The following is a 22,288-nucleotide window of genomic DNA, read 5'->3' as shown; positions in this document are numbered from 1 at the left end:
AATGGTAAATGACAATGTAATAAAAGAAATTCAATTTCTGTTTCTACCAAATTAGAAAAAAGTAAAATATCACTCTAATAAATCTAAATCTATGCAGTCATCTTTCATGCATTCATTCATTCAACATTTACAATGGATTGTATTATTTTTAGTCTCTGTGCTAACGTTGGGGCTAGAGTAGAGAACTCCTTGCAGTCTTAAGGAGTTTACCAGTATTATTACATAACTTTTATCTTTTGATTAAAAATTTTTTTAAATGTAAAGTTTTAGAAGAAAGTTTAAAGTAGATTTATGTAGGTGACAAGAGTTATCTGACTCTGTGTAGAAGATTTTAATTTTGAAAATGAGGAGGATGTATTAGCAGAAAAGTAAGAAGACCACCCCAAATGAAAGGTTAGAGAAACCAGGGCTCTCTTTGAAATAAAAAATTGTATGACTGTTAAGCAATCTTATGGGGAAATCTCTGTGTAAATTTGTGTATATATGTGTATATATGTTTATATGTGTGAATCTGTGTGTGGGGATATGTTTCCGTGTGTGTGCGTGCACACATGTGTGTGAGCCCATGTGTGCAAAAGGAAGAAAAGGGAAAATAAAAGGAAAAGAGAGTATGAAACAGGGTACATGGTGAATGTTCATAACAAAGCCAAAAGTAGGAATTCAATTCTAAGAAATTAGGAGGCAGAAGTAGCACACATTGAAATAGTTCCTGTGAATGTGCTGAGCATTAAATTCATTGTATAAATCACTATATTGTTTTCATCTAGAGTTTGGGGTGACATATGATCATGTATATTAATTTCACCGGTGTGGTGAGTCAATGTTTAACTGTTTACCCAAGTGCCTAAATTTCTTAATTTATACTTTTAATGGCTTCAATTTTCATAATCTGAATGGCTATAGTTTTGTTCTGTATAATAATTTCTCAGTGAGATGTGTTCATAAAATATTTAAAAGACAGGTTCTTTTGAAAATTTAACTCTATCCATTCTGATTTTCGATTTTATGCTTTGGGGTTGATACTTACTTTGGCGATTGGGTTCCTCTTAGAGTTGTCCTCACCTTCACGGCAGGCTGCAGCGAACTTGATCCACTCACGTTTTTGCCTCCTGACGGAATGCCACTTGGTGGTGCCATTTTTAGTGTTATAATCTCTGACCTTGGGTGGACAGGATAAAGTAATAGTATCTATTAACTTTTATTCATAATTCACATTCCACTGGAGCTTTTGGAGGATGGGGTAATCATAATGTCAGAAAGAGAGGATGTTTCATTGGGAAAATTGTTAATTTTGGTAATCTATTAATTTTAGCATAACATTAACTTTACTTATAAGGATGAATTTTCTTTGGAAAATATGTTGCTTCTCCCAAACCATTTTTCTTATTTTTAATTTGGAAAAAATTAATTTGCTATATGTTACCTGGATTTGAAATTCACTGTTAACTTCCAGCACCACCTATAAAAAATAAGATAACCATAATTAATTTTTAATTGAATGCTTTGTAATTCATGCTATCTCACTGCTTAAAAAAAAATTAAGCAATAGTCTTGTGGGTTATTAGCAGGTGAATTTGGTTTATCTCTCCAGTTCTGATGACGATGCTAAGGATTCCTTTATGTTTGGTTTTTACCTTTCAATTTTGCTCTTCTTTTCATTACTTTTATTGTTAACCTCTTTTTCATTCTTAGCCGATGCAGATACTTGTAATCATATGAGCTAGGACATTTGAAGCTAGAACCCAGGGAGAATGAGGGTTGGGAACTCAGGACCTCTTAGTAAATCTTGTGCCTGAAAAGCTGGAGATACTCGGATGCTATTTAGTGATTCAACAGCATGTTATGATACTAAAATATTTGATGATAGTTTTGGGATCTGACTAGCCACAGATGGAAACAGAAAAAAAAATTTGGAGTAAAGAAAGGATATAAAGCAGAAAATATCAGGAAAGCTTTGGAATATTTGCTTTTTCACTGTCCAATTCTAGGTGGAAGATTTTCTAGTATTCTTGAAAATCTTAAGATGATAAATCTTTAATTTGCTTTGAAATATGAGAATAAAAAGTTCTAAAATAAAAACAATTTTCTTTATGTAAAAATGAGTTCATATTTGATATTTTATTGTTGGCACTAAACAAAACAGATGATATAAATGCATCCTTCCATAGCAATGAAAATAAATTACAAGACTGTAGGGAGAAATTGCTGTGTAAGCAACTTTCATTAGTCTTTTCTCCTGCATTAAACAATTTCCCTGTCAAACAAGTGAGCTAGTCAAACAGAGCTCAGCCTAGGTTCAGCTCTGGCCTTGATCTTTACATATGATTTCTAGTGAAAATCATACATATAATTTAAATTATTTTTCTCTAAAAACAAAGGCATTTCTAAAAACACACACACTTACATATTAAGTCTAATATATCAATATGCTTAAGACATTGTAAAATATCTATCTAAAAATTAGGTGTGAAAAAAAATAAAATAAAATAAAAATAAAAATTAGGTGTGGATTTGAAGGGTTTGTTTACATTTATTAAATTTTAAATTTAATTTAGAATCAATTAAAGATAGTGTAAATTCTTAGTTTTTATTTTTCCCTAAATAAGAAGTTTTGAACTTTATCTGTTTTTTTTTCAGAATTGTTAATTACGAAAACTGTTATCACAATTAGACTTTATCTGGACTGTTGATAAAAGAAAATTATAGTTTGCATTTTAAAAAATACTAGTAAAAAAAAATTTAAAAAAATAAATAAATAAAAAATACTAGTAATAATAATTTCAAAATATAGTAAATTACTTTTTACAGTTAGTTTCAATTTCACCATTAAAGAAAAACAAAATTTTAGTCTCCAAGTACATATTTTTAAAAATTGCCATAATTGATAATTCAGGAAAATATGTATTTATGGTTAATATGAGTGTGTAAAGAGTTAATGTTTTTATTATAGGAATTATACACTCCTGGTATCTATTTAATGTTAATCATTATCATTAATCACCATTACAGTTCACTGAATGATAACTAAGTACTAGGCAATGTGTTTAGAGAAATCCGTGCATTCAATCTTCATTAGTACATATGGTCAATAGTATAATTCTCTCCATTTTACACATGAAGAAATTGAGGTTTGGATATTAATTTAGGGCTAAATACAATCCAACACAATTCAGCCTAAATTTGTTCTTGAGGTGTGTGGGTTTTACAATAAAGTATAAGAGCCTATTCCAAGTAAATTACTAAGTAAAATATACCACAAAGAATTGACATTATTACAACTTTGAGAATGCAAAATAATACTGATTTTAATCTAATCTCATAATATCCTTGTGAATTAGGAAGGCTTATATACAATAATAACAACAACAATAATAGTAATACTATGGGGGAGGGGAGGGGGTAGAAAAATAAATGGCCCAAATCATCCAAGTTACTTTGGACAAGTAACTGAAATGTTATTGTAGAGTCCTTCTTGGGCACAGAATTGAAATGATGTTAATGCAAATGTGTATTTCTTGCTACCTGTGAACTCATGAACACTTTTGCCTCTTGTTTGTGAGAGTGGGACTGGGGTGTGGGTGTATCTAATTTGTCCGTTTGGAAGCCATTTCTTCATAGCTACAGAGTTGTGTATGCATCTGTTACCTGTCTTGTACTTCCCTTTCCACACTGAAGTGTCAGTGCCTGCTGTTTGTTTTGGAGAACTATGCCAGATGACTAAGAAACCTTGCAACTTTATGGGGCTGGGTCATTCTTTTTCCCATGAGTAGCAACTTAGGCAGAAGACCAAGCAGGTTTCACCACAGTGTCAGGCTCTCAACTGGATTAGTAATTAAAAAACTGCCGAGTCTGCTTTAAAATGTGTTTTGTTGACATAACCTTATTGTGATTTGTTCAGAGTCCAGAAAAAACTCTGAAACAAAGTCACTCTTGGACTTTCAAAGGCAAAACAATGAGATAAAAGGAGGACTCGGTAGAGTCAGAAAACTCTCAGTGTACTTCCTCGGTTCTCTGAGCTTTAGTTTTCTCATTTGTGAAATGATGGGGGTAGACTAAATTTTATACAGGTACCTTTTCAGTTCTGACATCAAATCCCTGTGTGCAGTAGGAAAATATGGAAGTTTTTTGATCACGGTAAAGGCATGATAAAATTGTGGGTTTAAAAGATTACTCTGCCAACAATTGGTGGGAGTGGTGGGAAGAGTCAGTGATTACAGGCCACCAGCAGCTGAGTGTTTTGCATGAAATCAGGCCAGAGGTGAGGATCTGAACAGGAGCAGTGGCCATGGGAACAGAAGGGGACAAGATCAAGGGAGAGATACTGCATGGTTGAAATTGACAGGGCTTGAGAACCAATGGGATGTGGGAGTCAAGAGAGGGAAGAATCTCAGGTGGCAGCAGTTTTAAACGGGCAGATCACTAGCAAGGCCATAGCAGAATTTAGCTGGTTAGAACACATCAAGTTTGAGATGCTAGAAAAAGGCCTGAGCAAAGATGCTTAGCAGTTTGAAATATGACTTAGCACCGTGAACAGTGGTGGTCCAAGACTGATATATGGAGGAATATCTTTGCAGGTAGGTTAGTTGAAATCATGGGAGAATTTGAAATCCCTCAAGAATACAGCAAAGAAACAGCCTGTGGGTGAGAATGAAACTAGGGGAATCCCTACATTTATATAACTGGGAACAATGACAAGAAATGAGAAACAAAAAGAGAAAAAAGAAGAAGTGGCTGAAAAAAATAGGAAGAAAATATCATTGGATGTCAAGGATGTCAAAGGAAGGGAAAAGTGAAAGACAGATGGGTGTGAACTGTATCAGATATGAAATAGTTGAGCAGAGTGAATCCTGAGGAAATCTGAGATTTTCTGTGACCTTGAACAGGATGCTTTCAGTTGGATGGAACAGGCCCTTTCTGACTGAAAGAAACTGGGGAATAAGATGGAGGGGAAAAGGACATAAACCATTTTATTTTCTTTTGCCCGTGCTGCGAGGCGTGTGGGATCTTAGTTCCCTGACTAGGGATCGAACCCGTGCCCCCTGCAGTGGAAGCATGGAGTCCTAACCACTGGACAGTCAGGGAATTCCCAAGAGGGCATAAAGATAGTCACTTTTCTAAGAAGTTTGGTGATTAAAAAAAAATAAAAAACAGAAATATGTGATGGTAGAATTAGACGTAGTGTCCAAGGAAATATTTTGGGAGAGGGAGACGGGTTTTTAAAGGAGGAGAAAGAGGAGAGTAAGAAATTTTGACTTGAAAGTAGAGAGGTTCAGAATGAAAGTCCTTGATGGAGATGTTGTGATGGGGAGAGTGGGAGGGAATAGGCAGAAAGAAAAGACTTTGAAGACAGAGAGTAGGGAAGAGAGGATGGAGATAAAAATCACTTGATTGGAGAGGGAAGTTGAAGGACACTATCCTTCTAGACAAGATCTAGACCTTGTCCCTAGAATAAAGATAAGGTTATTTGGGGGCAATTAGGGGACTAGTTTGGATTCTGAAATGAGTTGGGAATATGGTCTGTGGAGATTGTGACAGAGAATCACTTAGAGATGAAGACAGCGTTGTCAAGCTGAGTACATCTCAACTCTCTTGACCTCTGCCTATGGGTGTTGCGGTGAGTCACTTAGCCATTCTGTGCCTCAGTTTCCTCATCTGTATATGAGACTAAAGCCCTTTCCAATTAAGACATTCTAAGAAAGCAGTGCATAATTCACTTAAAGCGCATCCTCAATGGGTCTTCCCTGAATCATTATTTTAGGAGCCAATCCACATATTTTTTTAAAAAGCCACAAGACACAAAATTGCATGCTAATTTCAATGTCTCTCTAATTATACTCATTTTTAGTTATTTCTTTTGATTTTGAGGTTTACATTTCTTTGCATGTAATAAAAATGGTCTTGAAAGTAGTACGTGATTTTTATAAGGAAAACCTCTCGCATTTAATAATTGTAAGGTAGTCTTCCACAGTCTCTTGACAGTTTTTTAAGCATCAAATTCTACTGTGTTTAGCTGTTTTATACATCACAAGGATGAACCTGAGATAAAGCTAAAATATAATAATTTGCTTCTTTTAAAAAAACCTCCTGTTTTGTCTTTCCTTTGTATTATTTGGACAATAGCTATCAGTCTGGAGTTGACAACACCTTGATAGCTCATTCCTCATATTTGTTCACTGGTTTATTTATTTATTTGACAAATACATATCAAATGTATATCCATACTTGGGTGTGGACCCAAGGCTGGATTAAGACTTTCAAAGGGGGTTTCCCTGGTGGCGCAGTGGTTGAGAATCTGCCTGCCAATGCAGGGGACACGGGTTCCGGCCCTGGTCTGGGAAGATCCCACATGCCACGGAGCAACTGGGCCCGTGAGCCACAACTACTGAGCCTGCGCGTCTGGAGCCTGTGCTCTGCAACAAGAGAGGCCGCGATAGTGAGAGGCCCGCGCACCGAGATGAAGAGTGGCCCCCGCTCGCCGCAACTAGAGAAAGCCCTCGCACAGAAACGAAGACCCAACACAGCCAAAATAAATAAATAAATAAATAAAAAATAAAAAAAGGCTTTCAAAGGGCTTAAGGCCTAAAACTATTACGGTAAGCCTTAGATTAAATGTAAATGTAATAGTGCATCATAAAAATACATGTTAGGGAAATTCAGTGTGATTATTTTCATGTTTAATACCCTGATGATTTTTTTGGCGTGTGTAGGGGGAGAAAAAGACAAACTATCCGGGCTTCCCTGGTGGCTCAGTGGTTGAGAATCCGCCTGCCAATGCAGCGGACAAGGGTTCGATCTCTGGTCCAGGAAGATCCCACATGCCACGGAGCAACTAAGCCCATGTGCCACAACTACTGAGCCCACGTGCTGTAACTACTGAAGCCCACGTGCCTAGAGCCCGTGCTCCACAACGAGAGAAGCCACTGCAATGAGAAGCCCGCGCACTGCAACGAAGAGTAGCCCCTGCAAAAAAAAAAAAAAAAAAAAAGAGTAGCCCCTGCTCGCCGCAACTAGAGAAAGCCCACGCGCAACAACGAAGACCCAACACAGCCAAAAATAAATAAATAAAAATAATAAATAAATTTATTTAAATAAAAAAGACAAACTATCCAAAAATTCCCTTTTGATGCCTCTGCTTTGTGAATTAGACATCTACGGAGCAACCTTGCACTGGTGCAAGGCACTGTGAAGGATACAAATGTGAATCAGAAGAGAACTTGCCCTCCAATAACTTACAGTCAAGTCGTTTTATGAGCAGCAGGCAGCCATTAATTTCTGAAGATGTGGTTTTTCCTTAGACAAGGTTGTGCCCTGTGCTCATGGACCAACTGAGAGTATGGATCAGCAACCAGTGGCATTTAAACCACTTTGACTTGCCTAAGTCCATTAAAGGACCTTGCATGCCAAGCATAGCCAGCAAGGGTGACATGACCCAGTGTTCTGTAAGGATGTTCCCTCACTGAGGGAAGCATAGTGAGTTTAACTGCATTACTGAGCATGCATCCTGCTTCTGTGTTAGGCCATGCCTGTTAGGACACGGGGAACCTCAGCAACAGTGTCCTTGAAGAATGTGTAGTGGAGAAAAGAGTTATCAGAAATTAAGTGCTCTGGCTATAGACAGAGTGTTATTTTTCTAGATTCATGAGCCTTGTTAAGTAGGTAAATCTTGTCCTTTAGGGGCCATGCCTTCAGATTTATCCAGTTAGCATTTCCTAGTTCTTTAGGTTTTTCTATTACCTAAATCAGACACAGCAAAATGTTTTACTCTGTGGCAACTCAAACCAATTAAATGATGACAAATTTGTACTCTCTATTTTCATAAAAGTGAAAGAACATGCTGATCTTAAATCTGCTGTGAAATTCCAAAGCTTTTAAGAGCATCATCATTTTGCTTAAATACCATTTATAAACTTAACAGGTGAACTGAAATGCTGCTTCCGTTTTCTATAAAATATGTTACTGAAGTTCTAATGTCTATAATATGTTTCACTGCAATATGTGCACAAGAAAGCATAAAGAATCCTCTCTTTTGCTTCTCTTCTGTTTGGTCTGTACTAGTTTGTTAGTCCTTCTCTTGCTTTAGGCATCAGTGAACACAATTATGGAAATTTAAGATGACTGGTTCACGTTAAGTTGATGAACTATGTAAATAAAGTATATATTACATTCTGTGTACTTTAGCACTGGTCCTGAGAAATACTCTAAAAACACCTGCTTTATCCTTAATAATTTCAGCTAAGTTCAAATTGTGGAGTTAGTTTATCAAGTGGTCAGAAGGGTTTTTTTTAAAGGGAAGTATTAACCATGGAAAGAAGAGAAGCTAGGCTGGTGTGATGAACTGAAAACCCGATCAATCCTGGTAATAGATAAAGATAGGTTTATTTGTTCTTTGAGTGTAAGCTGCAGAAGTTGGCTTTTATAGAAAAAGACATCTTGAGATTTGTATTGATTTGAGGTGACTGATTGGACCTGGTAAAGTCGCAAGTAAGTTTTAGAAATCAATAGAACTATAAAAATTCTACTGGTTCTACTTTGCTTTCCCACAGTCACCATGCCATACCTCATACCACGGTTACAACAGTTCACAGAGATTTCTTATATTTGATGCAAAGGTAACATTGTTTTCTGGTCTAGAATTCATTCTAACCACCACTCAGCCCCCTGCCAGCCACACACACTAATCTCATGGAAACAAAAAAGAAAGAAAAATAAATGTAGCATCAATAACATTTATTTGGCTTGCAGTGTTATAACAGCTGCAAACTATCGTCTGTCCAGCCAACTTGTCTAAATAATGGAATAGTTGTGTGACAGTCTTGGTCTCTGTAAGAGCAGGTTCTTCAGCTTTATTCTCCCTGATCTAACCCATTAATTTGAACAAGGTCTAACACTTAAAGGTACATTGAGCAGACTACACAACATACTTGTAAATACATGTTTGCCCAGCTCTCAGTGGGTTTGCATTAAAGATACTACCAGCTTAAATGTCTTAAAGGTCTTCAAAATTGTCCAAATATGCTCCCTAATTTAGATTTTCACTTACCAACTTTGAGCAGAGAAGAATATAAAGACTTTACATAGATTTCTTTCTTTTTTTTTTTTAATTGGTAAAAGCAAACATTCAGAATAAGGCTAGCAGAAAAGTAAGAAGAAGAGTTTGCTGTAGTGATGGTTAATTTTCAGAAAAAAAGTATTTTAAAGCAAAAATAGATTGGATAACTCCAAAGGACATTTATCCAAATCATCTGGTAAAATCAGTAGTAAAAATAAATTGTGATTTTCTAAACCTCAGAAAGTGAAATGTTTTACAAAAAATGTTACGATAACATGAAATGAAACATCTCAAGTCTTTATAAAATAAGTTCTTTGAGAAATAATTTTCATAAGGTGTATGAGAAACTTATGATTGATTCCAAAGCAAAATATGGCAACAAACAAACAATCTACATATAAACAAAAACTATCCAGACTCAGAAAATAAAGTACAAATGCCCAGAAATCTCTCTACAAAGAAAGTTCAACGAGGATACATGATTTTGATAAAATGATATGTTGTACTGAAGACCGACTAGTTACAATTGGCTGTTTAAAGGAATTTCATAGGATGTAATCAGTTAGAAATAATCATAAAAATAGTAAAAGAAGGCATCGTATAGATTCAATGAAAGTACATAAGCATCTGAATAAACTTTAATCAACTGACACTATAATAGGCCTTAATTGGATCAAATTTATATGAAATTAAAAATAAAAGTATTTTATTATTGCATAATTAACAAGCTCTCCTATGTTCAAATGACGTACTCTGTGGTGCTCATTAATCCCTGCTGTGTCCCAAATTATGATATCGTCTGATCCTCAGGATCACGTCCATGGAATAAGGCTAATGTTTGAAGGGCAGTTTGGAACTACAGCTACAGCTTACTGATGCTCATTTATAACTAAATTCACTGGTTATGGCCTCTCAATTAAAAGTGAATTCAAGCTAACCAGCATATGTTGAATCAAAGATCTACCTTGTTATAGAAACACAACAATCCAGTTCAAAAATTAAGCAAGTAGAGACACATATGCACCACAGCACTACATCTTGCCAAACTGGAGGACAATTTACCTGACACTCGCCTCTTTGGATTATATTAACCTTATTGTGAGAGAGACTACGATTTTCAATTTTTCAACATAAGTGAAATTGAGGCAACACACTCAAAATTGCCTCAAAATTGAGGCAATGCCCTTAGAATTATCTCTAAAGAGAAGACGAGTAACATGTAGGGGGGCAATGATAAAGCATTCTGTTACATTTCTCTGATCATCAAATGTACAACTTTTATGTCACAGTCATTACTGACTTTCCAGTAGTAAGAACCAGTATGATAATAATTATACTTACTCCTTAATTATAGCCATTCCTTCACCTACTATGTCATTTATAAATCTCCTGTACTGCCATTCTTTTTGAAATTAAAAAATGTTGTTTTAAATGAAGTTACAGTTTAGCAGTGTGGGGCTTCTGATATTAGTGATATGGACCCCCAACCACATATGGAACTGCTGAGATTGTTTGGATGGTGAAGCCAGGCACAAACAGCTATGATTTTAATTTGTATGGATCCTAATTTTATGTTTTAAAAATTAGAGTGAATCTACTAGCAAAGATATAAAAAGTATGGGGAAATGTCTAGGTTAAAAATCAAGATACACCTGTGAGATTAGTTTTCAAAGCCCACCTGCAAAAGAGAATTTGAACAACAAAATGCTATTAAGTAGTGATATGACTTTCCCAAATTCAGTGTTTTCCTGGCATGACTTAGCAATGACTTCGATGTCAGAGATGTGATATGATGAGTTAATGTGATGCATTAATATGATCTTGAGTCTTCAATTAAGGAGAGAAACACTATTTAAAAATCTAGTTTATAAAATCACCTTATCATTAACATAAACCTTTAACGGGTTTAGGTTGGAAGTAACATAAAAAAACATTGTCTTAAAAGTCCTCACTTGTTTACAATGAAATGATGGTGGAAAGTTTTTAACAGGATCCACTTACCAGGAAAATGAACAGCACTGCAGCTGTTCTGAAGAAGGGCCAGTTCATTGCTGCTGGGTTCTCTTACATCCAAGACCAAGGGAGTTTTGTTTGTTCTTCTCTGTTCTTTTTCCTCCCCCCACTCAGCTGGTGTCTGCTTAAAATAATTTCTCAGTAGATGTTCTTATGTGCAGGCTTTGAGGTGTTTCTTTCTTCTCTGGGAGCAGGTCTGAAGGGGCGGATAACCTGTCTAGATCCCCACCCTAAAAACTTGGGCTGGTCTCATTGCAGTCCTTAACAAGATCATCATTGCTCGCAGGTAAAAGCTTGGGGACACACCCTCTTCTAGCCGAAAGGCAGCTCTTTGTGAGGCATGGAAGATTCATTCCTTTTTTGAAGGTTTCCAGTGGCAGGCATTTAAAATGTTCAGAAGTGTGGAGAGTTGTACAACTGATAGGGGCTTTTCACCCTATGCTTTATTTACAGGTTGTTTAGCTTCTTCCCATGTTAAAAAGGCAAGTGGAGTCTGGAAGTTTATATTATTCAAAGAGGATTATCTGGCCCATGCTCCTTGCCAGATCTTCAGGTCACAGTAGAAAATTATAAACTTTCCATTTCAGTGGTCGTTAGGGAACAGTCAGTCATTTTCTAAGCTATTTTTTTAAGAGACAGAAAATTTGCTAATGTAAAAGTGAGGATTTTTTTTTAAAGCATTAGTTCATACAAGCAAAACTGTGATACTTATAATGTTCCTTGCATAAATCACAATTCCTTTTAAGTGACCAGCCTAAGTCTATGGAAGTCTCTGTTTTCTCTCTAAATGAATATCTTCTTTCCCCAATTATTTTTCTCTCTTTAAGTTTCTGTCCTCTTCAAATGCAGTAAAACAAAATTTAAAATATCACTAAGCCAGCTTAAAAGTAAACAATCAAAACCACCAATTAAAGTCCTGTTGACAGGCTTCCCTAGTGGCACAGTGGTTGAGAATCTGCCTGCTAATGCAGGGGACACGGGTTCGAGCCCTGGTCTGGGAAGATCCCACGTGCCGTGGAGCAACGAGGCCCGTGAGCCACAACTACTGAGCCTGCGCCTCTGGAGCCTGTGCTCCGCAACAAGAGAGGCCGCGATAGTGAGAGGCCCGCGCACCACGATGAAGAGTGGCCCCCGCTCGCCGCAACTAGAGAAAGCCCTCACACAGAAACGAAGACCCAACGTAGCCAAAAATAAATAAATTAATTAATTAATTTAAAAAAATAAAAAGTCCCGTTGATAATTTTAAAAATGAGGATCAGAGCCTGAAATACTAATGGAAACACAGAAATCTGTTCTTCAGGTGAAGTGGGTTAAAAGTCAATGAGGATTCCCGAGCCCAGAGCCAAGAACCTATATAGTGAGCCAATTAGAGCACAGGGAATACACTGGAGAAAAGGCTGCCCACACATGCAAACGGGAAACTGAATGCAGCCCTGAAGTCTGTGAAAATAAATAATGACTCTCACAGGGAAGCCTTCGGAAGTGTTCTGGGGGTAACCTCCTCTTCACCTGGCAATGTCCCGTATAAACATTGTGAGTGGCAGGAAGTCTATGGAGATCGAAATGGCAGTCTGGAAAAAGAGATCTATCTGATAAGATGTTGATTATGGTCAAAAGGTGTTAAAAATTGTCCCAGAAAGGAAGGATATCTCTGAGGGTCAGAGGTTCTCTAGAATGCTGTCATTTCACTGTAGGTATGTGGCAAAGAAGGTTACTCCACACTGACTTGAAATTTCATGCTATTCATCATGGAGTTTAGAGGGAAGGAGATAGGCTCCCTGTATTTACTTGCTGTGCATAAGAATGCTTATGATAGGAATTGGTTGATGTGAATAAATAAAATAAAAGGAGATGATCAGGCCAAATTTCTTATTCATCAAGTAAGATAGAACGTAAGTATCGACCTATGACTTAGTCTGAGCAATGTATTAGTAGTAGGCCTGTCTGACCATGAATGACTAAAGACTCACTGGGCGCTGGAGGTGAGAGGACTTGCTCCTGCAAGCTTTCCAGGGGCCAGTGAATGTTTTATCCACCCTGAATTCTGGGCATGTTGCTAAGATGTACACAGGGCCTCTTCATGCATGGAATGACTCTTCCCCACACCCAGTTCTGACTCCACCCCTAACTCAAGGCCTTGTTCCACAGTACCAACCAACTAAAGCATCCTAAGGCAGCAAAGTCTCCAGCAGCTTTCTGGGGAGGAGGTGTGGCAGAACTCCGATGCTGCAGAACAGTGGCTATGTTAATTGTCACATGAGAACTAGTGACATTAAGCAAGAAGTGGGGAAGGGAGTTTATGAATCACCATCCCTCCTCCTTCATCTCTTTCTCTGCGTTTTTCGTTCCTACTCATCTTAATGTCCTTAGAACAGTATCGTCCAATAGACAACTTCCTGAAATGTGGAAATGTTCTCTATCTGTGCATCCAGTATGGTAGCCACTAACCATATGTGGCTATTGAGCATTTGAAATGTAACTAATAGGACTAAGGAACTGACTTTTTAACTTTAAGTTAAATTTAAATAGCCACATGTGGCCAGTGGTTACCATATTGCCCAGTGCAGAGAGGTTAGAGCAACATTGCTTTTATTATCTTCTATCTTATTCTAAGCCTTAATTCCTGTTCTTTATAAATTCAGCTCCTTCTAATTAAATCTACCCTATTCTTTTTCTCAGTTGAGGGAACTCTAGCTTTCTGCTTTTCCAGTCAGCACGTTTGATTCCTTTTCCTTTATGCGTTTCTATCATCTCAGTTGCCAAGTCCCTTATTTTTGACTACTTGCTGATCCTATTTCTTAATGCCAATGAATTGAGAAACTTTAAAACATAGGTAGGCAACAGCACACACCTCTCTCATTTCTATGGTCATGTTTTCTCAGGTATTTCTTCCAGGCCCTTTATCTGTAACCTCACAACCCACTGTGGCATAAGTGCTGTATAAGGTTGCTCCTTCTCTCTGGTCTCACTGTACCCTATTTCTACTATGAACAATGTTCATTATGTGCACCTCCACTTACATACCAACAGTTCTCACTTCATGGGAATTTTATGAAATTTGGGGTGATTTTTCTGTTGTTGTTGTTTTTTTTTTTTTTTTCTGGTGTTTTCTGGTAAGCTGACAGATTTTCTCACAAGGATCAAAATTCTCCTGGGAAATAATTTTGCTCTCTCATAAGGCACTGCACACCCTAGAATGTCATCCCAAGTGTCTACATTTCTATATTTTTTCACAGCTTGGGATACTGTAATACCCTCTTGAAAGACAAAATAATCAGCATCTTTCACAAGAGGTGATGGATTCTACTGATCTAGAATTTCTTAAGCCTTATTAAAGTGACTATTCTATCTCCCTTCATTTACACAGCACCCATAGCATGGACTCATATATTCCAGAGAAAAACTTTGGAATATGTTTTTATGTTATATGTGAGCCTCTGGTGTCGTATATGTATCTAAACTACCTTAATCAGCTCTAGAAATTGTTTAAAAAATAGGTGAAAGATTTTTTAAAAATCTTAAAAGTGGAGAATTGAGATAAATGTTAAGGATAATAGGAACAGAAACTTTTGTATTTCCCTCTATATTAATGTTCCTATGAGATGTATTGATTCCAGGTCTTTTTTTTTTTATAAATTTATTTATTTTGTTTATTTTTATTTTTGGCTGTGTTGGGTCTTCATTGCTGCACGTGGGCTTTCTCTTGTTGCGGCGAGCAGGGGCTACTCTTCATTGCGGTGGCTTCTCTTCTTGCTGAGCGCGGGCTGTAGGCTTGCGGGCTTCAGTAGTTGTGGCATGCGGGCTCAGTAGTTGTGGCTCGCGGGCTCTAGAGCACAGGATCAGTAGTTGTGATGCATGGGCTTAGTTGCTCCACAGCATGTGGGATCTTCCTGGACCAGGGCTCGAACCCGTGTTCCCTGCATTGGCAGGTGGATTCTTAACCACTGTGCCACCAGGGAAGTCCCTTGATTCTAGGTCTTGCTCACATTGTTTAAAGTCAGACTATTCCTCAATGAGTCACATAAAAAAGTCTGGGGGATGGAGGCTGCTTTAGATTAAATGAGACTTCGTGTATAACAATCAAATGCAATGTCTGATACTTAATGGGATTCCTGATTTGAACAAAACCGCTACAGAAATAACTTTGGGAACTAAAAACAGAGCTACCATATGACCCAGCAATCCCACTACTGGGCATATACCCTGAGAAAATCATAATTCAAAAAGAGACATGTACCACAATGTTCATTGCAGCACTATTTACAATCGCCAGGACAGGGAAGCAACCTAAGTGTCCATCGACAGATGAATGGATAAAGAAGATGTGGCACATATATACAATGGAGTATTACTCAGCCATAAAAAGAAACGAAATTGAATTATTTGTAGCGAGGTGGATGGACCTAGAGTCTGTCACACAGAGTGAAGTAAGTCAGAAAGAGAAAAACAAATACTGTATGCTAACACACATATATAGAATCTAAAAAAAAAAAAAAGGTTCTGAAGAACCGAGGGGCAGGATAGGAATAAAGATGCAAATGTAGAGAATGGACTTGAGGACATGGAGAGGGGCAAGGGTAAGCTGGAGTGAAGTGAGAGAGTGGCATGTACATATGTACACTACCAAATGTAAGATAGATAGCTAGTGGGAAGCAGCCGCATAGCACAGGGAGATCAGCTCGGTGCTTTGTGACCACCTAGAGGGGTGGGATAGGGAGGGTGGGAGGGAGGGAGACACAAGAGGGAAGAGATATGGGGATATATGTATATGTATAGCTGATTCACTTTGTTATAAAGCAGAAGCTAACACACCATTGTAAAGCAATTATACTCCAATAAAGATGTTAAAAAAAAAGAGAAAGAAATAACTTTGGGGATATTTGGGAAAATTTAAATATAGACTGTTGGGGAATTATTATAACTTTTATTAGTACTAACCTGACTTGAACAAAACACCTATAGAAATAACTTTGGGGGTATTTGGGAACATTTAAATATAGACTGTTGGGGAATTATTATAAATTTTATTAGTACTATGTCCTATTTATTTATTAATAATTTATTAATATCATTTATTGTATCAATTAATTTATATTTATGATGATATTTATTTATTATAATTATATAAAATTATACAATTGATTATGATTGGCTAATTATAATTCTATTTATTAATATATTTATTGATATGTCTTTATTTTTAAAGATACATGCTAAATTATGTAGGAACAAAATCTCATGATGACAGAAATTTTTGTAATGGTAATTCAGCAATAAAATAGCTGAAGTAAATATGGCAAAACGTTAACTGTTAAAGCTAAATGATAGCATATGGTTTTCTCTTTGTTTTCTTTATATTTGAGAATTTTCATAATAAAATTAAAAATAGTGGACTAAAGTAGGTGTTGGCAAATTATAGCCATGGGCCAAATCTGGCTCACTGCCTTCTTTGTTATTTTATTGGAACACAACCATACTCATTGGCTTATGTACTGTCTATGGCTACTTTCCCTTTACAACAGCAGAGCTGAGTAGTTATGACAGAGATCAAGTAGCCTGCCAAGCCTAAAATAATTACTTATCTTGCCCTTTACAGAAAAAGTTTGCTAACTCCTGCATCAGATGAATAGTTTGTAATACAAAATATGATTCATTAGTACATTAGTTGATTTTAGGAGAATTCAGAAGATTGATCTAGAGAGTGTGCACAGAAATCAGGAAGCAGTTAATTATTGAAGAAAAGATACAGCTTGATAATCAAATTATATTTTTAGTTTTATATTTTCAGAACGACTTTATTTAATTGACTAGAATAATCTATAGTCTAACTCTTCTTCCTTTTCTTTAAGTCGGATATAAGGAAAACTTTTTCATTTTTCTCTAGTCAGCTCTAGAATGAGAGTCCAACATCATCACATCTTTATGTGTTTTTCTCTATATAGAAAGAATATTCATTAGCAGGGGAAAATCTCATGTGATTTTGAGAACACTGGACTTTACTTAAATATTTTATGATAAAATGAAGATGGTGAAAGAGATTTGTTTTTATTGTCAGTTTTTAAAACAATATTTAAAAATATTTCTAACTGAACATCCACTGCATGCTCAGTACTATGCTTGGTGCTATGTAATGTTCAAAATAATTTTGAACCCTATTCTTAAAAAGGTTACACCATAGTTGCAAACATCCTGAAACAAAAGTATTACTACTCCTTTCTGGAAGACTGTCCGACTCACACACATATGTGTATCAGCTACCACCCCAGGGTACTCTTTGAATTTCACGTGCAAGTTCAGTCCTCCCTTTTACCTATGATAAATTGTCATCAATTCAGTTCTACAATATTTTTTTCAGTGGCCTTCTCTGTGCCTAGACTAGGCACGGGAGTTACAAAGATGGACGCAACATGGTCCTTGCCCTTAAGTGGCTCCAAGCTAGCTGGGATGAGAAAGAAAACACACTTTTCCCCAACTTGCTAAATAGAAACATGCACAAGGTGCTTTGGGAATCCTACACATTTATGATACAATAGAATTAATCCCTAAAATGCTTGATTTCTTCTTTTCTTTGTAGCTTACCTAAATCAACTCTTGATATACTTTAAATTTGTATCTGTGCCTTTCTGTCTTCATTTTTGCTGTCATAGATCCCCTCCTGGCTCTCTTCACCTGACATTGCCAGGCCACACCTCTAACTGCGCCGCTGCGTTCTTCCCTTTAGTTTTGTATTCCTCTTCCAGAATATTGTTTCTGAAACATTGCTTTCCTTACGTCATGCCTCTTCTTGGGTAACTACAGTAATCATATGTCCTCCCAAATCAAAACATCTTAATATTGCAACCCCTCAGAGGCAAATTTATGTCTCCAACTTATTTACTGTATCTGGTGCAAACAAAATGCAATCACCCTCTATCGTTTCAAGATTTTCCACCATTGCCTTTCATTTTTGAAGACTCTGCTTTTGATGATGATGATGATGATACTGATATGTTTCAGGGTAATAAATTCATTGATGGCTGTCTAGAATATTTGCCATTTAGGGGTGACCATATAGCCTATGAGATGGTAAAAAGTTTACTTCATCATTTTCAGAAACTGTTATTTGACTGCAGTTTAAAAAATTCAGTTCCACCAACATTCTTGAGCCCTACTAGGGACTGTACTAGTTTTTAGGAGAGGTAAAAATGGGTAATAGAAGTTTCTGTCCTGATGAACTGGTTTGCAAGGCAGAAATAGAGACACAGACATAGAGAACAAACGTATGGACACCAAGCAGGGGAAGGGGGGTGGGATACATTGGGAGATTGGGATTGACATATATACACTAATATGTATAAAATAGATAACTAATGAGAACCTGCTATATAGCACAGGAAACTCCACTTCGCTATACAGTAGAAACTAACACAACATTGTAAAACAACTATACCCCAATTTAAAAAAATAAATAAAGCAAAGCTGAAATACTGAAAAAGAAAAAAAAGAGGTTCCTGTCTTTAAGAAGGCTATAATCTTGACTGGCTCTCAAAGGGGTGATGAGTTTTGTCTCTATTACAAGGCACATTGATGTATGTGCGGTAGGAAATGCATATAGTGAGTGTTCTGAGTCCTGCAAAAGGGAAATAATTTCCGCATTAAGGGAATTGGAAAACACTTCATGGAAGAGGTAGATTTTGAAATTTTTAGGATGACTACATTCTCAACAAATGGACATGTAGATGGGAAAGAAGGCAGAAAGGGATATGTATTTTTCAGGCCAAAAAGGAGTCAGTTGGACCTAAGTATATTATTTATGTTGTTGAAGGTAGCAGGGCTGATGAGTTGACAGAATGCGGAGGACTTTGAATGCCCTGCTGAGGAATCTGCATGGTATTATATGGCAGACAAAGAACCACTGTGGGCTTTTGAACAGGTATTTACCTAGTCAAAGCTGTGCTTAAGGAATTTGTCTTGGAAACTTTGTGGTTAATGGATAGAGAAGAGACACTAGAGACAGAACGATAAACTTGGAGGCCACCATAATGGTTTAGGTAATGAACCTGAAATAGTGTGGTCTCAGTGGGAAGGGAAAAAGAGATAGATGTATGATGGAGGTAAAATGGACAGTACCGAATGATAGACTTAATGGAGGTGGACGAATAAGGTTTGGGCACTGGAGGGGAACACTTCCCTCCTTTTGAAATTGGGTGCAATGGAAGAAAAAGGAATCTACCTGAGGTTTAGTGTAAGAACTGATCAGTTTTTAACATGTTGTTTGTGTTCTGTTTTTTTTCCTTTTCTGCTTAAAAAGATTCAAACCTTTATCCAGACTTAAAATTTGTTAATATTTTGCCACATTAACTCTCTCTTTATGTACAAATACACTTTTTTGGTATATTTTGTATAATTTGTGTATTTGAATATTTTCAATATTTTTAAAGTTGCATATATCATGACACTTCATTTCTACAGTATATAACTCCTAATAACAAAGACTTCTGCTGTATAATCAGTTTCAGTGTCCTTGATGCAAAAAGTATCAAAAAGAATAATGATGCAAAAAGCATCAAAAAGAATAATGATGTTAATGAGCTATGACACATTGAATAAAAAAGAATACGTGAGTTTACAGTGTTCCTCAGAAGGAATGGTGGTGATGAAAAGTAAGCTCTTCTTTAGAGAAGGCTGTCAGCTAATAAATATAGAAAAAATCGTAGATTAGAAAATTTTAATGTTGCACCCAGCAATGTAATAAGTGATTCAGGTAAAGATCATCAATGGGTGTTAATATTATTGAGTGAAGCTTTGTTGGGAAACCAGGTATTTACATGGTCTCCATATATCACATCATCTCACCAATGGGTAAAACTAAGCATTGCCCAAAATGGGACAAGCTGAAAACATGCACCTCCTTGCATGATGCAATCAAAATTATATAATGTCACCCATGTAATATTCTTGCCCAAAGTGTTTAACCTGAATCTTCAAATGAGAAAACAATCAGAAAAAAATCTCAATTTTGGAATGTTCTACAATAAAATGACCTGAATTTTTCAAAAATGTCAATGTTATGATATACAAAATATAGTGGGGGATTGTGCTAGATTAAAGGAGACTAAAGGGACATCAAAACTCCACACAGGGGCTTCCCTGGTGGCGCAGTGGTTGAGAGTCTGCCTGCCAATGCAGGGGACACGGGTTCGAGCCCTGGACCGGGAGGATCCCACATGCCGCGGAGCAGCTGAGCCCGTGAGCCACACCTGCTGAACCTGTGCGTCTGGAGCCTGTGCTCCGCAACGGGAGAGGCCGCGACGGTGAGAGGCCTGCGCACCGCGATGAAGAGTGGCCCCCGCTTGCCGCAACTAGAGAAAGCCCTCGCACAGAAACGAAAAAACCCAACACAGCCAAAAATAAATAAATAAAATTAAAAAAAAAATACTTAAAAAAAAAAAAAAACTCCACACAGTATTCGATTCTTAATTGGATCATAGAACATCCAATGACAATGAAGAATAGCAATAAAGGGCATTTATGAGACCAATGAAAAAAATTTGAGTTGTGACATTTTAAACTCTAGAAAATATCATGTTTTTACTGTCCAGTTTTCTAAATATTTTTAGCACCAATACACACAAGGCAGAAAGCAGGAGTAGCATTATATATTATTGATAAAATTTAAATAAAGACATTTTTAAAGGAGACAATAATTAAGTATGGTGAAGATGTCATTATCATGAATATTTTTGCATCAAGTAAAATAGCATAACATGCTCAAAGGAAAAAATGCAAAGGAAAGAGATAGAACTAAGAGATTTTAATTTATATCTTTAGTCATTGACAGATTATAAAAATATGATTCTGAAAATAAGTTAGACAAAGACAGCAAAAACAAAAAGAAACCCAACAACAAAACCAAATGGAACAATATTATTCACTGATAAAGTTGCTGAAGTTTGAAATAATATATTGACATATGAATTTGGGGAGCACATTAAAAGAATGTCACAACCAATTGAAATTCTACCTAGTACAGTAAGGTGGTTCAAAGTTAGAAGCATCTATTACAATATTTAACCATCGTAACAACTCAAAAAAATAACTTCCATAGGTGCTTAAAAAAGCTTGATGTAATTCATCAGCTGTTTTAAAAAGAAAGAATGAAATATAAAGAAATGGAATGATCTTTAACTTTATAAAAATGATGTATCATACAAAAATCTGCCATTATGCTTAATGTTAAATGGTAAACAGATATTTTTAAATCAGGAAAATGATCCCACTATTATATAATATTTTCTGGAAGTAATAGCCAAATACAAATATTGAAAGGGCGTTAAAATTATGATTATTCATAAAACATACATTTTTCTACATGGGAATTCCAAGAGAATCAATTAAAAATTAATGCAAACAATATGAAAATTTATTAAGGTGGCTGAGTCCCTAATTAATAACAAAATTCAATAATCTAGACAATTATTTAGAAATATACTAGTTTATAGTAGCAACTATAAATGCACTACCTCATAATGAAGCAGAGAAGAAATGTGTAGAATCTGCATGATGAAAACGTTAAAGTTTTCCTGAGGGACATAGAGAAGACATGAACCAATAGAAAGACGTACTTGTTTCTGTGCAGAAAAGCAATATGACAAAAAGACCCCCCAAAATTCTTTTTTGTGGAATTTGACAAAATGATTTCATATTCATATCAAGTAACAAATAATTAAGAATAGAAATTTAAATTCTAGTATATGAAAAGTATAGTAATGAGAGAGGTCAAGCCTTACAAGATATTAAATATGACACTACAGTAATTAACACATTTTGGAACTGGAAAATGAAGAAAAAGATCAATGAAATAGATTAAGAATTTCAGGTATAGATTTAATGTATAATTAAAGAAAGATCTCTGGTCTGAAATACAGATGGCGTCTCAGACCACTAAGGAAATGTACATAATTCAAAAGATGGTATTGAGGCAGGTGGCCAGCCACTTAGAACAAAATTAACCTACTCCTTATACCAGAAAAAATTCCAGGTGGAGAAAAGATTTAAATGTAAAGGAAGCCAGTCACAGAAGAAAAGAACTGAGTAAAAATTTAAATACCTTGAAGTAGGGGATATTGATCTAAATCCCATGGAGTTAAGGATTGATGAATTTTAGCAACATAAAAATTAAAACATGAATATAGCAAATAAGCATAAGCAAAGAAAAAAGACAGATAAGCTAGAAAAAAATCTGTT

At 36.2% G+C, this 22,288-nt stretch overlaps 1 protein-coding gene across 1 annotated transcript in view; it reads right to left on the bottom strand.

The window, feature by feature from the left end:
* The window catches only part of DSG1 (desmoglein 1), a 37,208-nt gene extending 26,110 nt beyond the window's left edge, over nt 1-11,098 (bottom strand). The window contains exons 1-3 of the mRNA XM_068562799.1: nt 11,051-11,098; nt 1,424-1,459; nt 1,028-1,159 (exon numbers count right to left, since the gene is read on the bottom strand). Of these exons, the coding sequence (XP_068418900.1) occupies nt 1,028-1,159; nt 1,424-1,459; nt 11,051-11,098 (216 nt within the window). The remainder of the gene's footprint in view (nt 1-1,027; nt 1,160-1,423; nt 1,460-11,050) is intronic.
* Nucleotides 11,099-22,288: the final 11,190 nt, after the last annotated feature.

Source organism: Eschrichtius robustus, chromosome 14 (genome assembly GCF_028021215.1).
Source record: "Eschrichtius robustus isolate mEscRob2 chromosome 14, mEscRob2.pri, whole genome shotgun sequence".
In the NCBI taxonomy this organism is placed as follows: domain Eukaryota; kingdom Metazoa; phylum Chordata; class Mammalia; order Artiodactyla; family Eschrichtiidae; genus Eschrichtius; species Eschrichtius robustus.
Note: the sequence above shows the minus strand (reverse complement) of the source record. Positions and strands in the feature narration are given on the sequence as shown.